A 20315-nucleotide genomic window follows, 5' to 3' on the forward strand; every position below is an offset into this window, starting at 1 on the left:
ATGACTTATAGAAGGCCTTTAGTCTGAGCAGTTTTTCTAATTTCAGTTAAGCGGAGAAAAAAAGGTGCTTATCTGCTTTCAATTTGCAAGTCCCAAAAGACAAACAATATCCTGATAGAAGATAGCCGTAAAACACACGCTTAAATTCCTCCCTGTCCAGGAGACCATTGAAGCAGGCCTCAAGCATATTGTTGTTATTCTGAATCAAAGATCTGAATCTGTTCTGCTTCCTGAAACATGATCATTAATGCCCAACACAAGCTTTTTCAATTAACCACAACTCATTATATTGCTATCTCTTTTTAAAACACATATATCGTCCAGGCTACCTTTCTTATCTATGTGGTTCTTGCCATCTGCTGGCAGATATTTTGTCAATTTAAAATGCACAAATTACTTCAAGTTAATGAAAAATAATTAAGAAAAATGTTAAAATTTGTATTAGTAACAAGCCTATATTTTATGCAAATATTGGGTATTAATGTGTATCAAAAACTTTGAGAAATTTTATTCAATCAATATTAAGATTAAAGCACTTCTTAAATACAAACTTAACATTGTACATTTTCTATATTACCAAAGAAATCATTATAATATAGCATCTAATCACTAGAAGAAATTCTACAGATGACAAACCAGTAGTAAACAGATTACCTCACTTACAGATGAAATGTAGACATTCAATTCCACACAAGCAGTATTGTACAAAAGAGATGGCTTTGCTGGGGTTGCCTTTTCATGTAATAAAGATGTTGAATGAATTCAGCTCACATCGAAACAGAAGACTGTATAAAATTGTAATTCAAAATGCCAAATATCTGGACCTTGAGCTTTACTAACCTTCATGTTTAAGTGCATGCATTTTAAGAATGGTTGTACATATGGATAGGCTCTCTTTTCAGTAGCATTTAAAAAATAAAGGAGCACCCTTGCTAACATTTCACATTACTAGCATTTAAGAGTAATTCACATACCTGGTTTTAATGTTTTGATTGCCACCGGGGTGGTATTATTCCACAGTCCTTCCCATACCTCACCAAACTGACCAGATCCTAATTTTTTCAAAAATTTCAGAGACTGTCGGTCTATCTCCCACTGATCGACAGTTTTATAGGACAAATCAAACGTAGTTGGAATTTGTACCTGGTAAAAGAAAATAAATAATACAGTAATTGAGACTTCTAATGTTTTTCCAACAGCATATACACATCATTGTCAACTATGCTATGTAAAGTCACAACTGATGTAAATAATGTTTCCTTAGAGTACACATATGTGAGAAAGTGAGCTGAGAACATAAAATACAGCCCACATCCTGGGTAATTCTTGTTAGAAACAAGAATTACTCTAAAGAAAATATCCTGCCATTAAAAGTAAAAATTAGAAATCATCCCTCTAGCAAGCTTTTTGAACAGTAACATATTGCTTGCCTTAACCTTGTGGTTTTGCCTCAGTAATTACTTATGGACAGCTAGAGTTATGAAGCTGGAGATTTCATCTCCATATACATTTATAAAAAGCTATTCATAAATCATGATCTGGCATCTTTTCTCCTCCAGCCACATGCTGATTTGTTCAAAATGGCATGGTATTTTATTATTAACATGTCAGCTTCAAGAACGAAACCGTAGTGCTACCCAGAAGTTCCTGAAAATAAGCAGATCATCAACATTTTGAAATGGTAGAAGCAGATATGGGGTTAACACCTTCTGACTGATATCTGATGAGTTAGCTTACAAAAAATACGTTGCACAGTGTAGCATCCACTCTTACCTTCAGGCATGGCTTTCCGAGCACCACGCAGAGGCCGTGACTGTTCTTACTGTAATAGTCAACAAACTCGTTCAGAGTTTTGAAAGTTTTCCCTCTGCTTAGGAAAAAGCCTCCTTCATCCAGCTTTCTGATCCTGTAGTGCTTCACAGATACACCATCGAAAACTGAGAAGGTTTAAACATATTAAGTTTCCAGGAATTATAGCAGCGGTACAGTGTAGCTTATGGCCAAACCATCATAAGGTTCCTAAATGCATTTATGAGGACCTTAAAATAAATTATTTTAGTTTCAAAGATGACAACTATAAAAAAATCTCTTTCAAACCAAAGCCCACTGTTTAGAGAGCTTAACATATCTAGTCTATCAGTCTTCAAACATTCAGGTCCAGAGATTCTTGCTTGCACCATAAGAACTGATGCAAAATACATAAATACTTCTTGTGTGAGGCAGCTCATATTTTCCACCCTTTAGAACACCAAAACCAGCCAGGAGCATGTAATTCACAGTAATCATTTAATCAGTTTTTAATATTTCATTTATCAATGTTAACATTCCAAATAGCAGCTGCTGGGCTGGCAAACATTTTAGAGCAAGCAGATACACCATCAACGTGGCCATGATTCTCTGAAAAGCACTCACATCTTCCATGTGTTTTATTGAGTTTTGTGCATGTTTGGAATATGTAAAAATCAGGCTAATAATGCTCTGTTTTGAGTAGCTGATGACTCCCTTTCCATTGAAATGCATTTTATTTTAATCTGTTGTTTCCTAGTCAACAAGACATTTCTCTCCTCACTCCTGTATGTTATTTACCCATATGTCATGACACCCATAGTGTCCTTCCCTGTGACCGTCAGAGCACTCTCTAGAGGTGTGAGAAAGAAGGCTGCGCCACTGCATGCCAGGGCTAGACCTGGACCAGCAGCAGTCCAGAGATGGACAAAAAATGCACTGTCACTCACCTAGTGCATTATTTAAAGGAATATTAGGCTTGTAATTGGCATTTCTGATGTCTCCGTCATACCTGGCTTAGTACAGTGGTCTCCAAAGCAGAGTGCGTGCAACCCAGAGAGTGTGCGAGACAATCCACTGGGGTGTGGGGAAAAAGTATTTTTTGTACCATTAATAAATAAAATAAAATAAATATTTTAAAAATACAGTTTATTTAATCTTTATCTCATCCTTTTTTAATTTCTTTTTGGGGGGGTGTATGTTCTATAATGTACATAATCTATCAGTACAGTAGTACAAGGATATAATTTACAAATAAATAAATAAATAAACATATCAGGGGTTAATGCTCAAAACTTTTAATGGTAGGGGTACACAATCAAAAAAGTTTGGAGACCACTAGCTTAGAGATCTCCTTTATAAAGGAATATCAGTAGTAGCAAGGCGGGCTGAACGTCAGCAGAGGGGGCAGTTCTGAAGAGCTGGAAAGGGATTTAGTAGCTTATGTAGGGTGTCATTTAGCAGGACACTCCATGACTGAGATATCACTGTCTCTTTCCAATGGGCAATGGGACGTTTATGTTACGTACTGAAGGGTAACTGATTGAGCTCATTTCAATGCCACAGCTGTTTGCTCTAATATTAAGTGTTCCACAATGAACCTAGCTGGTAATGAGGAATCCTGACCATATAAAGCATAACTTAAGAGGGAAGATGTTTAAGTAGTAGGATAAATTTTCTGCATCTCAAACAGAAGATACATGCACCAGTGGAAGGAGGTTTTCTGATCCTAGGAATTTCAGGTGGAAAAATGATTAGAGCTCAAGGAATGGTACCAAGCTGTAATGAGATTAAGTGAGAGACAAGTATTTTAAAGTGTGGACGGGGCGGGTTTTGCCACCTGTTAGAACTGGTGTGGAAGCAAGGTGAAGGGACACAGACTGCCCAGTTAGGGTGGGGGCCAGTGAGATTGAGAATTGAGCCAAGAAGGAGAATGGGAATTATCTAGTGAGTCCGGGGAATGTCCAGAAGGAGGAACATTGGAGCAGGACTAAATGTGAAGCACCACATTTTGGAAAAAGACAAGTAGCAATAAGTTAAAAAAGGGGGAAAAATCAGAAGGATTTTTATCTGCATTTAATGACAGAACACAGTGCTTTTCCATGACGAGTGGAGAAAGAGCTCTCAAGGGGAGGAGGATGCACCAGTTGCCATCCTGGTCCTCATCACCCAACATTACACCTTCCCAATAGGCCAGGTGGCTCCTTCCACACCCATCAATTTGGGAGATTACCATTGTCCCCTTCTCAGGCCCCGCATGCATGACAAAATTCTGAAAAGCAAAAGGGAGGCATAGGGAAAAGGCTTTCTGCTGTTTGACTCCACAGTGCACCTTTTAGTAGCCAAAATTCCAGCAAACATATTCAATTTGGTCATGTGGACTAGTGGGTAGTCTTAGTTAAATAATTTAATGGAAATATTTTTCAATCTTAGAAGCAGTCTCAGTCTGGTACATTTGGAAATCTAATTATCGAAAAAATCGTTATTGCTCTCCTCTGGAAATATTATAGCTGATAGAATCTTGACACTGTAACACTGCATGAATTTTGGCAATCCCTTTGGTTATAATAACAGAAGAATACACAGTCACATGTTGTATGTAGAAAAAATTATAGCAAATTATTGGTTGCATGCAATTAACAAAGATGATATAAAGTATAATTTCTCTCACCATTTAAGTGATTAAGTTAAAAAGGAAAACTTCTCCTTCCTTAAGTACTAGCATGTAGGATCAAATATTTTTCTACTGTACTGTGCGATTGTCATCCCAAGCCACCAGAGGGCATAGAGGAGCTGTTGAAAATATGAGGGGCTTTTATAACTGCCACAGGTAGTATTTTTAGAGACCTGAGAACTTATAATTCTGCATGAGGACCAGAAATGAGAATATTTGTAAATATAACTCCAGTGTATAAAAGATAATTACATCACGCTTTTCAAATGCCATTTCTTTTTAATTTAACACCCGTAATTAGTATTTTTCAATTATAAAATGCATGTGTATTTTTGTGATGTGTCATTTGGAAATGGGGTTGAAGCAAAACAAAGGAAAGACTAATTCAGTAACAGACTGAAAATGCAATGACTTTTCCAATGTTCACAGGAAAGTGCATCTGGCCAAATGAATTGCTATTTATGATGCATTGAATAAAAGGCCAGCAGGATGACTGTGTTAATCCAGTCTTGGTTGTATATCACAAGTGATAGTAGTTTGACTACCTTCTTTATTTATTAGCAGTATTATAATTATTACTAGTGAAGCAGCTAATGTTAATGCTAGAGTCGGTTTGAAGGATGTGCTCTAATTTCTTAAATGAGCCTTGTATGAAGCCTTATGACTGGCAGTATCCAGGTCAGGCGGTGATGTGTGCGGAGAAGCTGGAGAAAATTTCTGCACTGATACCATCTCTTCTTGTGATAAGCAGCTGAGATTAGCGCAGTATTTGACGGGGGGCTGTTTACTTGCATCCCAGGGCTGAGTCTGGCTGTACAAGCCCTGCACGACACACTCACAGCGCTGCGGCATGTTGCGGCTCCTCTGCCCAACACGACACGGAGCACATGTCACTCAGGGAAGAGCTAGCCATAACCCCCTCGGTGCTTCCAGTCATCCCTGCGTCCATGCCAGACTGCTAAAAGGACAGGATCACAACTTCAGCTTCATGCAGCTTGACAGCAGCTGGGTTTGAAGACTGCAGTGGTTTTCTCCTCAACTTGCCCTTCCCGAAAGAATCATAGCTCCCCATCAGATCTCGTCATGGTTTCAGTTTAACAGAAGCATTATCCTCTCCCGGCTTCCCACCTGCATAAGGCTGGGCCATGCAGAAGTAGATTTTGCCACCCCAAGGATAAGAATAAAATAATTTACTGCTCCTTCCAGCAAAATTTATGGTGGCATCGACAGAGTCAAGACCTTCACCAGATGAATCATGGAGACACCAAGGCACCATTATGGCCAGCGTCCCAGCATCTCTCCTGTCAGCAGTCCTGCCCCAGCGCCGGCAGTGCAGCGCTGCCGGCAGGAGCTGTGCTTGCTCTCCATGCCCAGGGTGGATGTGGGAGGAGAGTGGCTTATGAGATCACCTTCACCAGCACGGAACGGGTGCAGGGGCTGATCCAAAATCGTTCTCCTGCTATGGCCATGATTCTGCCACTCCTATCAGTCTGCTGCCTTAAGCGATTACCTATTCTTCCCTATGCTGAAAGCCAATATGGCCTAGAGGAAACCACACAATCTTTTTTAGGAGCATGGAAAAAAATGGAAGAAAACACAAACCATTTACATTGTCATTTAATGCTATCAGTCTTTCAGATACCGTTATTCAGTGAGGGGGGAAGTAGAGAGCCTCCTGCTATCATTGGCAATGACACTCAATTAAGCTGAGCACATCTAAATTATGGCTTTTAATTAAAAAGAGGCAATGTCTAAGATGGCACCAACATGTTTAAAATTTAATACATTTCACACCAGATGCTGGAGTCATCAACATAAAAATCTGTCGACAACATGTGCATTTTTAAAATGGGAAAACCTATTTTTAAAATGTCAAACACTTTAAAATGATAGCAACACATCTCAGTGGCTTATCTGATTTGATGAGCTTTCCATTTAACCATTCACAGCTGAGAAAAACCTTCCCGAACATGACTTTTTGTGTTTAATTTAAATAGTCATTTATCATCTAAATCTTACAAATTGTGAGTTTTCCCATCAAGGCAAGTTAGAAGTGAAAAGTGTCATTTAAATGAAAGGTAGGGTTTATTTCTTTTTCTTTTTTTTTTCCTAAGGAGATCCATTTGTCTCCCTCATTAACAGTAAGTCTCTTAAGCCCATTTGAGTATGAAATCAAGCATGAAATTCATAAAATCAGTTTATGGGTGCTCAGGTAAAAATCTCTCCTCCTTTTCTAGTTCTTTTCCTTTTCAGCTTTGTGACGCTTAAATGTTAGGCTGGACAGAGAATTACAATATTTTCTTAAAGACCTTAATTTTGAAAGCCAGGTTGTCACTTTTCTAGCCATTATCATCTACTCTGGAATGAAACCAAAACAGGAATAGAAGGCAGAGCAAACCTAACCAGTCCTACAGAAATTAGGGACATATTCCAAAATATCAGGTTGTGACTTCTGCCCTGTCAGTGTATCAGCTACCACGAAGACAGAAGGTATTCCAAACCTTTTAAAAGAAATAGTTCTGAACTACTATTCCTCAAGAAAACACTGCTTTTCTGCCTCAGCTTTGGGTGTCTCATAACTCCTTCTGACGGCACAAAGAGGAGAGAGTCAGAAAAACTAGCTTCTCCCTAGCATCTGGTGGACTAAACAACCTTCCCTCAAGTTAATACTCCCCACAGTAAAATCCACTTCATCATTTGCTTTAGAATACACTAGCTCTCCCAAAAGTAGGCATAAGTAATGAGATTATGGACATACAATATCTAGACCATTATGTATACTATTAGGTTGGAAGCAAAAAAGCTTGGACAACAGAAATAGTCGCCATTCAGTCAAGCCTATTCAGTAAGCAGCAAATAACATTTAGCTCTTCAGGATGAAGTAGCATGTCGAGGCTAAATTACGTTCAAGTCTGGGAAGCTGCTAAAAGATCTAGCAGCGCTGGTAAATCATGTCATTAATACCCACTCTCTACAGACTGCTGCAGAGTTTATTCTCTTTCTTCGGCTAAAAGAGCACAAATGTTTAATAAATCTGAGATGACACGTATATACATGCATACATGCTCAGAGGACAACCCGTGTTTGTGCATGAAGGAGTGCTGGCTCCTGTAGCTGGAGCCTTGCCTCTGCATATATTATGTCCTTCAGCACCACTCTTCCTTCATCAAACAAACCAGCATGGAAGAAATCCACACCGATGGTTTCGTATCTTGCTGTTATCAGCTATCATCAAATCTCCTGTTCCCAAATAAGCTTATACAGAAACCTGAAAAATATCTACCACAAGCTTTTATAATTGAATCAAATATACTAAATCAGATACAGTTTCCATCCGTGATTTGTAAGGAAAAAATTAAAAAGCAGCATCAAAGGATGATCTCATCCTACCACAAATGCTGGCCTAATACTTATTTTCATTCTCTTGCATTTTTCTCTGCAGTACTTCATAGCTTAAATAAGGTACTGCTCCCGTCCTGTTAGAGAAGTCGTCAGAATGCAGGGTAAAGAATTAAGATTTCCAATCTCTCCTAGAAGGTTACAGTTGGAGAATAATAAAAAGAAATTGCATTTCCACTCCTAGGTGCACAAGCACAAGATTTTTCATTGATTTTTAGTAAGGTGTCATGTATTCAAGTGCCAGCATTAAGCAGATAATACAGGCCTATCTATCCTTCCCTGCATAACACCACGCTGTTATCGGTCTAGCCCAGTCCTTGGATGAAATCAGTTTACTGATGAAGAACACTTGAAGGAAGCTGAAACCATGTAAGACAGGGATAAGTTGGCATATAGAGGGAAGGCATTTTGAAAGGTCTGTGGCTATAACACAGTCTTTGAATAAAAGGGTGCATGCACGGGGTCAGTTCTGCCACAGTTCAGGAGCAGTCTGATTTCTTGCTGCTGTTCGCTTTCTTATCAGCGCTTCTTGGCAAGAACAAACTTCCTTGAGGGCAAACTGATGACTACGGAATGAACTCTCCCAGAACTGTAAATACCATATTTATTTCATAAACTTCCCTGTATTTCACTCCATGGGCAACATATATTTCTTTGTCTTGGCAATAAAAAGCAACCCTCCCATCACCACAAGAGTTGCAGGTATATACCTCTTCCTTATGATTTGGAAAGAGAAACCAAGAATGTGTCAGAAGTTCCTTAAGCAGCTTAATGTGTTTCTGTGTAATGCTCAGAAGGTGACTGACACGTAAACATCCAGGCAGAAGAGGAGTCAATATGAAAGAATCTGGTTATGCACAAGGTGCGTCTCATTTTGCTGACATAATTCTGCACATGACAACTTACGGTTTATTCACAAACATCAAGAGTCTTTACAGGCATATGGAATTATATAGGTAGAGCACATTAGGAATACATTGAGCGTATAGCCCTGTTGTCTCAGGGACAACAATATATTCTTGACTCACACTTGTATGACAAGTTTGATAGAAAATGTTCATGGAAAACAACCAATGAACAATGATATTTACTATCTAATATGGCAAATATCTATGACATGAAAAAGATGACATGTACATATATGTAAATAAGTAAAATTATTATCAAATAAGTGTCCTATTTGATGGTCTTTCAGATTCAAACAAAAGACTTCAAATAAATTTCAAAACCCATCATCATCATAAATCTAACTTTTTATTGATGTTTACAACTACCTTTTCAATGAAATATGACTGATTCTAAACTACAGCTTTGAAGATCTTCCTATCATTTTGCCCCTGAAAACAAATAAATACAAACCTAAGGGTGTGCTCTAGCAGAAATCTCATTTTCTTAAACTCCAGATATCTGCCAACATGGTTTAATTTTTATTTTGTGTACTAATCAGAACAGTAGTGTACAACTGTAATGTATTTTTTGGCATTTTAATCATGAAAATAGTTTCTATTTTAAGGCAGCTGGCCCACTGGAAGTACTAAGCATAATTTCTGTTCTGAGCATATTAGTAAACAAAGCCTATAAAATAAATGTTAGTAAAAAACTCAAATGACTCTTGCCAAGTTTTCTTTATATATCTCCTGGGAATGAATTATTATTATGAACTTAAATTCATTTTCATGCCCACAGTTTACCGTTTGCAAAAATGAAAAAGTTCAGATCACCTGAGAAATTTTTAAAACATTGCTTAAGATGGAAAACTAGAATATACCTGAAAGTGAGTATTCGCCTTTTAGACTTTCGCTTTCTCGGATTAGGAAGGCTCCTGCCTCGTTTCCAGGGTATGACAGTTGTCTCTCGGCATCTGCTCGTTTGATTGGGCCAAAAAACCATCTGAACAAATAAAATACATTAATTTTACCAATCAGTGAAACATACCAGGAAGACAATTTAGCTTTTATAAACATGCTGCATATTTACTAAAAGATAATCTGTGCCATGCTAATTAAATTCCAATAGCATGGGGGAAAAAAAGCCAACAAGAACTACACAACAAATATATTGCTAGAAAACATTGCTTACACATTTCAGTGAAATCTGGATTTTACTGCTGATGGAGAGTCCTACTGATTTCAAGGGAATGAGAATTCAGAAGTGACAGACTGGTCTTGTCCCAGGAAAAATTCACCAAGAAATTCTGCCAGGGCTACTGTGGCAGAAACTGATGGCAAGTCCATGGATGCCACTTGAGCTATGTAGAGGTCCAGGTATGTGCTAACATCCTGACACCTTCAAAGTCAAAAGATCCCCGAAACTGAAGAAGGGCTCTCAGGTTCCAAGATGTAAACCACCCCGCAGCCTTCCCCATTCCACTGCCACGTCAATATCTCAAATGAGTTACTGGCAATTTTCTCAGCTCTGCTGCTGTTAGACAAACAAAACCAGTATGTCCCTCAAGTCACTGCAAACATCTCAATGGTCTGTGAAAATCTACTATTTACGGCTTTTAAAACATATTTTTCCTCTGTCACTAAACCCTGTAGTTTACAAGGACTTGTTCAAGCAATAGTTTTAGTTTGCTCCTCCGAAGGTGCTAGTTAGTATTTTTGCTGCTTTGTGCCAAGTGTAAATTAAATGGAAATAAGACTGAGATGAGTCAGCATTTTCAGCTGGGCGGCATTCAGCTTCCATCCAACAAACACAGAAAGCTCTTTCCAAGATTAGCTCCACCCCTTATTTGAAGCAAATGGTGATAAATAGTTATCAGAAATATGCCATATAGTCGTAGGAGAATTCCTTTTAAATTAATCATAGTTATACCTATCATGCAAACTTTTAAGATAAATTAACGTATGGCACCACACTTAAGTTGTCCATTCGCTTAACTACCTGATTTGTCAATTACTAGTGAAAAGTACAGAAGGAGTCACCAACAAACTACTCTAGTATCTGTAAGGCTTGTAATCATCAAGAAGAATGGAGGAAATAAATGAGAACATTGGGTGACACCTTGGCTGAGTAAGCATGAGGAATGAAAAATGGTTTTGTATGAATAAAGAGGAAATAAAAAGAGGCAAATACAGATGGCGCTAACCCACACTGAATCTGCTTTGTTAACAAAAGAAAATGAAATCCAGATATTCCAGACTGCATTCCTGTCCTCTGACTTGAAGATGATTTGGATAAAATAGGCCTTGATACATATTTGGCAAGGAAAGGAATCTCATTAGAAAGCCGGAATGTGTTAGTAATAATTTTAATTAGTTAAATGTGTTCATTAATTCAACTAATTAATTAAATTAATTCATTAATTAGACTTAGGTAAAAAAATAAGTAATGAATAAATGTTCAAAGCCGTGACTGAGGTTCTTGTCAAAGGAATCAGAAGACTGAGTACAAGTTCAACTCTATTCAAGTCCCAAAGAAAATTTGTTTGCCCTAAAAACTGAATTAGAATCTTTCTGAAATGTCTAAATACACCTGCTCTGAGAATAACATCTGAAAACTAACAAACTATATGATCTGAAAAAAATCTGAACTGTTTTTTTTCTTCTTGAACTATAAGATATCACTTAGTAATGTCCAAAGTGACTGATTCTCATAAGAGTGTATAAGAAGAGGTGTTTAATTTTCTGCCTCCTTTATTCATGGGTTAAGAGGATAGCATCCTTTCAAAAGGGTTTTATTTTGTATCAAAGCCAAAAGAGCTTCCAATGCAGTGTTAGCAGGGTTGAATTTTATGATCAGAATAGTAAAAAATATAGTCTTTACATATCCCAGTATTCATACATACACTGCTAGTAACTCAAATTGCTAAAGCTGAAAACATGAGCAGTAATACAATGTATGCAACAAGAGGAAATTGTTGGTTTATTTGGGAAATACAATTTAAAATAGTATTACACTTGTGTATGTAAAATCATGTCTACAATATAGACCACAATTTTGGAAAAAAATACATAAGTGGATATTGTATTTAGGCATATGTATTTGTTCCTTTAACTTCAAAATATTTCAAATGATATGTTTATTTTTATTAGGTTGGAAAAGCTTCATTTAAATCAATATGAATTTACCATTAAAGGCTATATGGAGGATATATAATATGTAGGTTCTGACTCGCAATAAACTTAGCAGTTAAAAAGATCCTGACTTGCAAAATAAGATAATTAGAGCAACAGTATTTGAGAAGGTAACTGTAACTGAAGCAATTATTATGGAGAGTGAAAAGTGGACACATATTGTATATTACCTTATTTGCCTGACTTACATGATCTGATTAAAATGTTTCAGAAAAATATAATGAAAATTACTTTTAATAGCACTTGAATATGGGATTCTTAGTTCAAAGTCATTGGGTTTGCAATAATAATCACATAGTACCAAAAGCAATGCTGGTTGTGAAAAAATAACCCCTTAACCTCAAAGCAAGTAATTTAATTTGTTATTCACTTTTTTTAACAAAAGCACATCTGAATTTAAAGCACTATTTCCATTATAAATGGAAGTTTAAATTCCTTTTATAAAGCATGAAGGGCTTATTTCAATTTCTAGTGATTGAACTTATGCTTCAAAAGGCTTCATATTTTACTTCATCCAAAAGTGTGTATCCTAGAGGAAAAAGTACTCTAAAGAGTAATAATGAATCAAAGTAATTGCTCACCATGAGATATTGTTCTGCGGGATAGGAAGGTCAGACCAAAACAACACCCAATGCTTAGTAAATCTATTTGTGTTTTATAGCTCAAAGATAGATGAAGGTGTTGAAACAGAACACTTGGAAAAACAGAACTAAAACATCAAGGACTATCCATTGCACAAGTTACTTAACCAGCACTTTCTCTGACTTCAGTGTGCTATATTGGCACGAGGCAGTTCAGGAGAAGGTGGTGGAACATACACACTTTCACTCTGAACTTCAGCTCACAGCCAGATCACTTGGGGTCACAACTGTAAATGTGGGATCAGTAGATTAGGTATGGCACAAACAAGCGCAGTCAGACTTGGGCGTAAGTTTCCATTTCTAGCAGGAGCTGTCTGGTCAGCACAGCAATAGTGCTCTTCTGTCAGTGACACCCAGGGACATGTTTTCTTGGCCAGCACTGCCTCCAACACCCCAGCTGATGGATGCCAGATCTGCTTTTGGGGGACTGTTTCTGGCAGCTTCCTCAAAATCCCTTGTTTCCACCATCATTCATAGCTCTCAGGAACCATTTCATTAAAAACTCCAGGCTACTTCCAGGTCACTTCTGGCCACCATATATAGGAGGACTTTGGGGACAGAAAAGATGACCTTGATGTAGGTCCATAACAAATACAGTCCTTACTTGGTCCAGATGCCCAATACTAGAATACCAGTGAGATTTGTTGTCGTTATTCAGACCATATTAATCTGATCTCTATTGGCCATCAATTCCACTGGCAGGTTTTAGATCACAGAATCATCATTACAGATCGTAGCAGGCTTTGTCATGGGATGTTCCCTGACTGTGACAGTATCACTGCTGAGACCCATACTCCTATCCTATGATCCTTTTCTTCCAGCAAAGGACAGGATGAATCTTCATCAAGCTGAATGTTGGTGGTTATACCTGAAGGGCAAATTCTTTAGGAAACAGAGATCATGTCACCTATGCTCACTCCTGCCGCCCCATTCAGTCCAGCTTGAATTAAAATGGAGTCATGAGTTCAACAGAAGTTGATGGTGTTAACTGGCTCCATCACCACCTTTGCTCAGAAGTCCTCTGTCCTCCAGGGTGCAATGCACTGCTGATCTCTGTCTACATGTCAAAGCCCCATTTACCTGGCTCTGCTTTGTGTCTACCTGTGCTTTGCTACATAGAAATCCACTAAAATAAAAATAGTTACTTCTACTTCTCCACTTTTTTTGCTATAACAGGAAGATATGGCAGGAACTTTTAAGCTGGAAAATGGAAGAGAGGAAGAGTAACATGGGCCAAGGGTTACTGAATGCTGCATAGCTGCTGACAGAACCACTAAAGCAAAGAAAAATAGGGAAGCAAAGTTCTGCAATGCTATACCACTGGTAAAGTTTCCAGAGCCTGGCAACATGCCTAGAAGATGACAAAACCCCAGTGGAAAAACAAAAACCACAAATATCCCCATCAAAAAAAGAGTATGCAAAATTAGTTTTCTTCCCTCTGTTCCCTCCCATTAATGCAATATCCTCTTCTGATCATATCAGTGCAATGCACTCATCCAAGGTAGAGACTGAAGATTTAACAGAAGATCTCAACTAATCTGGGAACTACAGGCTCTTTTTCTCTCCTGAAATTAACTCTATCCAACACTCAAAGTTAAACTCAAACAAAAGGATTCCCAGACAGGGTCCAGATGAAAAAGCTCTCGGGAGAAACTTTTTTGGCAGCCTACCATTCCTTGGACAGCCCTTTTACACCACCCACACCCCCCACACACCCACACCCCCACCGCCCTGCCCGTTACACTGGAGCACCATGCTTGGTCTCTGCTAAATCCCTAACACGCTAACTCCGAACTTTAATGCAAGATGTGTGCTGACCCTTAGCCAAAGCCCCCCAGTCACGGGCCAGACAAAACACTTCTTGGCAGACAAGTTTTTTCTTGGGCAGACCCTTGCAGCTTTATTCAAACTGGAACTCTAGGATTTGTCACCCTCCTAACCCTAAAACTAATCCAAGCCCTAACACTAATCCTAGACCTAGTTTGAGCCTTAGCCTAAAAGCTGCTTTCTGCAGCTTTGATCTTCCTTGGGCAGGCCCTTAGCAGCCATAGTCACACTGGAACTCTGGTATTCATCTCTCTCCTAATCCTAACCCTAGGCACGGGCTGACCTCTGCCAAAGATCGATCCTCAGTCATGCCAAATGAACAAGCAACAAGGCATGGGCCAAGTGCCATGGAAGAGGACCCCTTGGCACGGGCCAGACACAAAAGTCCTAAGGGGACAAACCTTTCTGCAGCCTCAACCTTCCTTGCACAGCCACTGTGCCACCCGCCTCCAGCAGGAGCTCTAATATTTTCCTTTCTCCTAACCCAACCTCTTGCTTTTGCATTGGAGAAACCACAGCCAAAGAGCCCCAACCACGGTCCAGGCAAAAAATTTGTTACTGGAGAAACTTTTTGACAGCGTACCCTTTCCTTGGGCAGCCCCTTTGCAGCCGTACTCCAACAGAAACTCTAAACTCATGATTAAGGACTCTGTATCCATCCCCCTTTGGGATGTGGGTAAGATCTTCATCACCAAGCCAAACACCAACTCTGAATTAACACCTACAATCTTTGGCTTTCTTGGAAATTTCAGCAGATCCCTCACTGCTCTTTTGTTATCCACACCGAAGGTCAGCAGAGAAAATGATGTGAAGTTCTGACTATATGTCATCCATTTCCAATAGGGCTTACCAGAGCACAGCTTCCCACTTTTATCCTCTACCTTTACTTACATTTAATATGTACAGGGGCAAAGTCAGAATCAGCTCCACAATGTCGTATGTGAAGTTACTGAATTTGCTTTAATAACTAGCTGTAGCTGGGATAAGGGGAGATTTTCAGTTTCTCATTCAAATTGCAGGACACTGGAGGTAAGATAAGGCTAAAGGCAGAGGTCTGTGACATAGTCTGAATTTCGTGAATGTCCAACTAAAAGGGAAAATCCTGAGATCTGAGTCAGCATTAAGGTACAGCCACATATAGAAATCATGATCATTACAATAGGAATGAGAGGGGAGGAAGGGAGAGAAAAATTGCTGAGAAGGACTACATGGCAAGGTCATTCAAAGAGCATGGGGGCATAACAGAAGAAATAGCAGGAGATCAGTCATATGAAATTTATTTTCAAAAATAACTCAAGACATTAAAATGGACAGCATGATCCTATCCTGGATCAGCACTTTGTGGCATGAGGGCATCTCAATTATCATTTTTTGTAAGTGCTTGCAACTGGGATTTACCTTCTCATGTTAGGGTAAATCTCATAAGACCGCTAAATTTCAGCAGCTGGAAGAGTTTGTTGTGATACCTGTGGTTCCCAACCAGAAGTCTCCATTACAGAAGAAATGATGACAAACAGGTTAGCTGGCCCTACAGAAGACTAACTGGAGTGTGTTAACTGTGTCTGTTACTAGGGTATGAGGAGAAGAAAAGGTTCCTTAGACTGAGAAGAGCAAAGAATTACTGCAATTAGAGCAAAAGTCTTGGGTTAGGACAATGAAAAATAGATACTATATATATTGAGACCAAATATATCCCAGTTTCTTCTGGAATGCAGAAAGCTCGTGCAATAGCTAAAACAAATAAAGAAAAGCTTCAACAGTACATAAAGTTTACATTTTAAATGCCTCAAATTCTACACTCATAGAAAGCTGTAACTGCAAAGTCAAGAACTCCAAAGTTAGGAGATGGCAATAGTAATATGCGTTCATGGCATCAACTCAGCTATTTTCAGGAAAATCCAGTATGATATCATCTTTAATTACATGGCCACATCCAGTGCGTCCTGCAATGTTAATATGAATGCTGCTCACTGAATTGTTACCCTCTATTTTGTTTTGCCATTGCATAGATAGAGTTTATTTACTGTACATTGTTTAGTCTCTGCTCTCAATACAAGTTATAAAATTACATGAATGGCTAATTTCCTAGCAGCCTCTATTATAGTGTTCATGACTATAATATCCAAATGTTTTATGAACATTCATTAATTCCTTTTTGTGGCATTTCTGCTTGTAAAATATTTTTTACAGTGGAGAAACATCACAGAAGGGAACTAAGGCAATAAGACATTATTATAAGCATTTTCTACTAATTTTGGATGTCCAATTTGAAATGCCTAGGGCCTACCTTTCACAGAATTTATCATCGTGTAGTATGTAGTAGTTTATTCGGAGAGCAATAGCTGCTAACTTCTGTGTCACAGAAGACAAGGAGAGATGCATAGAAAGCTAAAGGACCGAGAGACAGAGAGATCCTCCAGGGTCTTATTCAATTACTTACATCATATGACCATCCTGTGATCACTGCCCTTACTCAGCACATGGAAACCTGAACATGCTTGCATGCACCACTCTTCACTGCCGTCACCCGTGCAGGACAAAGAGGGCTGCTGAGCCAGCTTTTAATCCATGCCAGGTTTGCAGTCTGCTGTGGGTAAACAGTAGTGCAGAAGCAGGGACAGAAGTTTACCAAGGGCACCACCAGCACGTCCTCTCTGCGCTGAGAGGAAGGCTCCAAGCACTTGCTGGGTTTTCCCAAAATATCAGGAATAGAGAATGCAGCTGTCAAATTCTAATGAATATGCTCAGTTACCACACATGAAGTGCAATTTTATTTTCAAAGGCTTAGTTAGTTTGAAGCAAAGTTTTCTTAGATAGCAAAAAAGCACATACTTTTCATATAGCAATCTCCCCTACCAAATACCAAGCCCTTCCTCCAAAGTACATGCACAAAGGATTTCTCGTATTGTTCTGAGCCACTTTTTTTGCTTTCAGGGAGAGAAAGAGGCAGCCTGTGCCTGGTATCAACCCTGAAAAATTCACATCCAATCAGGTAAAGCCTGGAAAAATTATAAGCAACTGAACAAGCTCTTCTGACAGAAAATATTAGGCTGCCTTAATTATAAGACTAATGAAGTAATACCATTTCTCCAAGAGCTGACATTTCAAGAAATTAGGAAATATCACTGCAAAGATGAAAGCCTTCCAGATATAACATAGTTAAGAAACAGATGTGCTTTACAAATGGTGAACTGCGTGCGTGAAGGAGAGTGTGGGAGATGAGCACTGGCTGCTTTAATTTTCCCTTTATAGTCTACAGTGAACCCAATGATGGTGTTGGAGAAAAAAAAAAAAACAACAGAAAAATCTGTAGTCAGGCTAAACCATGAAGATAAAAACTTGCAAAAGATTCCTTTCATGAGCATTTTCAAAAGCACAAGCCTTCCCAGGTATGGTACAAGTATCTACATAGTGAAAGGTCCAGGATTACTCTAGGGCTTGCAGACTTTCACTGTGCAGAGGCTGGAAAAACTAAGATTGGGTTTCAGGTCCTCTGGAAAGAGAGCCCTTCCTCCTTACTTTCTTCTACAGGCTTGCCTGAGATTGTTTTTAATGCTGTCTAGTTCACATTGTCATTTATTATGAAATACTGAAGGATGCATGCATGGGACAAGTACAAAATTTGAGAGGAAGGAATTTAAAGCTTATGATAAAGGAATGCATAGGACACTGCAGGAGGGAGGGAGAAAACAGGACAGTAAAAATTCAAAGCAGAGAGGACAGCAGAATTATCAAGCGGATGGAGGGAGAGATGGGAGAAAGTCAGAGCTAACAGGCAATGATGAAGAGAAAATAAAGACAAGACAAAACTGAGGACAGCATTTATTGCCCAAGGGCTATAACCTCCTGTTGCCTGAGCTGCTGCACCTGCTCAGCAAATGCTGGTTTCCAGCTTATCCTGCTCCCGCAGGGCATGTGTCTTTGGCAGTGATTTCAGTCCTACTTGAGGAAACAATTTCACAGACTAACTCTCACTGTAAGGATTGCTCTCTGCAGATCTTTTCCCTTTCCCTTTCTTAGTTCATCACACCACTCGTGTTTGTACTTGCCAAGAGAATACTTTAACGTTCATTTTCATCATTCATTGACTAGAGGCCACTGATAAATGTACTGGTTTAAACCTTACTCACCAAAGCACCATCAGCAACAAGTGAGTCAGACAAGTGTTAGGTAACAACAGCCTTCTGTATCTACATAGGTAATTCAGGTAAAATCTTAACACACTGCAGAAAGTACCTGACTTGAACAATACTTGAAATAAAAAATCTTTTAAAATGTACGTGTACAGTGACACAGCTCAGTTCTGATTACTTATTTACCATAATCAGAAACTAGTTTCCTCCAAGTGAAACTAGAAATTCAGGTTTTCAGGGGTAGTTACGTAGAGCAGCACACTTAACCTTTTGTAACCACAATGAATTTGCTTCATACGTAAAGATCTGAGTCATGCATATTGCTCAGATCCTTGTTGAATAACTTATCACAAACTAAAATGAAGACTATCCGCATGCATTGTGTGGGGGACCTGAAGTTTCTGAGTCTTTTCACAATGACAGTGGATGGAATATGTGTTTTTCTTTCCATGGGGGAAAACATAGAACATGTGAATAGTTGTGAAAAACTAAAGGCTCATTTCTACACTATGTAAGTGGCAGAGATCTATCAAAATGAGAGCGCAGCACTAGTTTATTTTATGTATGTATGTAGAAGTCTGCCTGTATGTTTGAAAGTGACAGTCTGTCTGTAGCAACACACTGTAAGTTCCACTGTATTTTCCATATTTTGAGATAAACAGTGTGATTTTTCTTTACATAACCATTACAATGCGAAATACACAGTTTTGGAAAATAACAGATCCCATTTTGCCCTTGGCTTTTGGATAACATTTTGCTAACGTTCTTGTCAACAGATTATAGCTGACTGGTTGGTGTTTTTCCATAAATACTAAATTTATGTTAGACTTGAGATAGTTTTATTGGTGAGATGGGAGAATATAAGACGTGATAATGGAAGAGACATAGAAGCAAAAAAAAGGGAAAGAAAATTAAGTTATACCTTTTAATATATTTTCTAAACAAAATATTACAGCTTAACCTGTGAAGGTAGTCAATTTGAAAAATTTTCAAATTTGAAGGTTTTTTTATTTCTGTTTTCAAACGAAGTTTCCTTCAAAATAGCATTTTTTCTTTTAATTTTGTTCAGAAAGGATTAAGTTATCTGAAAACAAAATACAATCAAGCAATACCCTTCATTTTGTTTCAGGCCATGTTAAATATTTTTATTTGATACAAAACTAAAAAGAAGGACTCAAAAGAAACATCACTGCTTCTTTCTTCCAGGAGAAGGGAGCCATTTTTCCTTTCTCTCTTCCCATACTTATTTGATCATGAACGTAAGCACTAGGACACAAGTGATACATTCATCCACGAAACAGGGGTTCTTTAGTTAAAATGAGGCAATTTAAACGTATGTCTCTAACTGTCATAGTCACTATTTTGCTGGAATATACAATGTGCATAGATGCTTACATACAGTAATTTGGAGAACGTACCACTGTAACAACAGAGGTAATCCTTTGGGGACTGAACGTACATGAGCTACCACCAAAATTAGGCAGAACCTTTGCCACCATTCCTTTTCATCAAGATGGGAAATTGCAGGTTATTGCCAGAAAAAAAGCTTTATAGCTTTATAAATCTAGACTCAAGGACCAGATTCACCACACTTATATTACATAGTGCCTTGAAAAAAGAAATTGTTTTAATTTTACTCCTCACCGAAAAGTTGACTCTAATGCTGAACAGTAGCTTACTCCACACAATCCCAATGACTGCAATATAACCGTAGCAAACGTGTGAAACACTACCCTGGCAGACTGACCTTGTGTATACCTGAGACCCGAAAGGAGCC

At 38.5% G+C, this 20315-nt stretch overlaps 1 protein-coding gene across 1 annotated transcript in view; it reads right to left on the reverse strand.

Annotated features, from left to right (window-relative positions):
• The window catches only part of FRK (fyn related Src family tyrosine kinase), a 54681-nt gene that overhangs the window by 21216 nt on the left and 13150 nt on the right, over positions 1 to 20315 (reverse strand). Inside the window, exons 2-4 of the mRNA XM_030037825.2 lie at positions 9627 to 9748; positions 1774 to 1937; positions 975 to 1143 (exon numbers count right to left, since the gene is read on the reverse strand). Coding sequence (XP_029893685.1) covers positions 975 to 1143; positions 1774 to 1937; positions 9627 to 9748 — 455 coding nt within the window. The remainder of the gene's footprint in view (positions 1 to 974; positions 1144 to 1773; positions 1938 to 9626; positions 9749 to 20315) is intronic.

Source organism: Aquila chrysaetos, chromosome 2 (genome assembly GCF_900496995.4).
Source record: "Aquila chrysaetos chrysaetos chromosome 2, bAquChr1.4, whole genome shotgun sequence".
NCBI lineage: Eukaryota > Metazoa > Chordata > Aves > Accipitriformes > Accipitridae > Aquila > Aquila chrysaetos.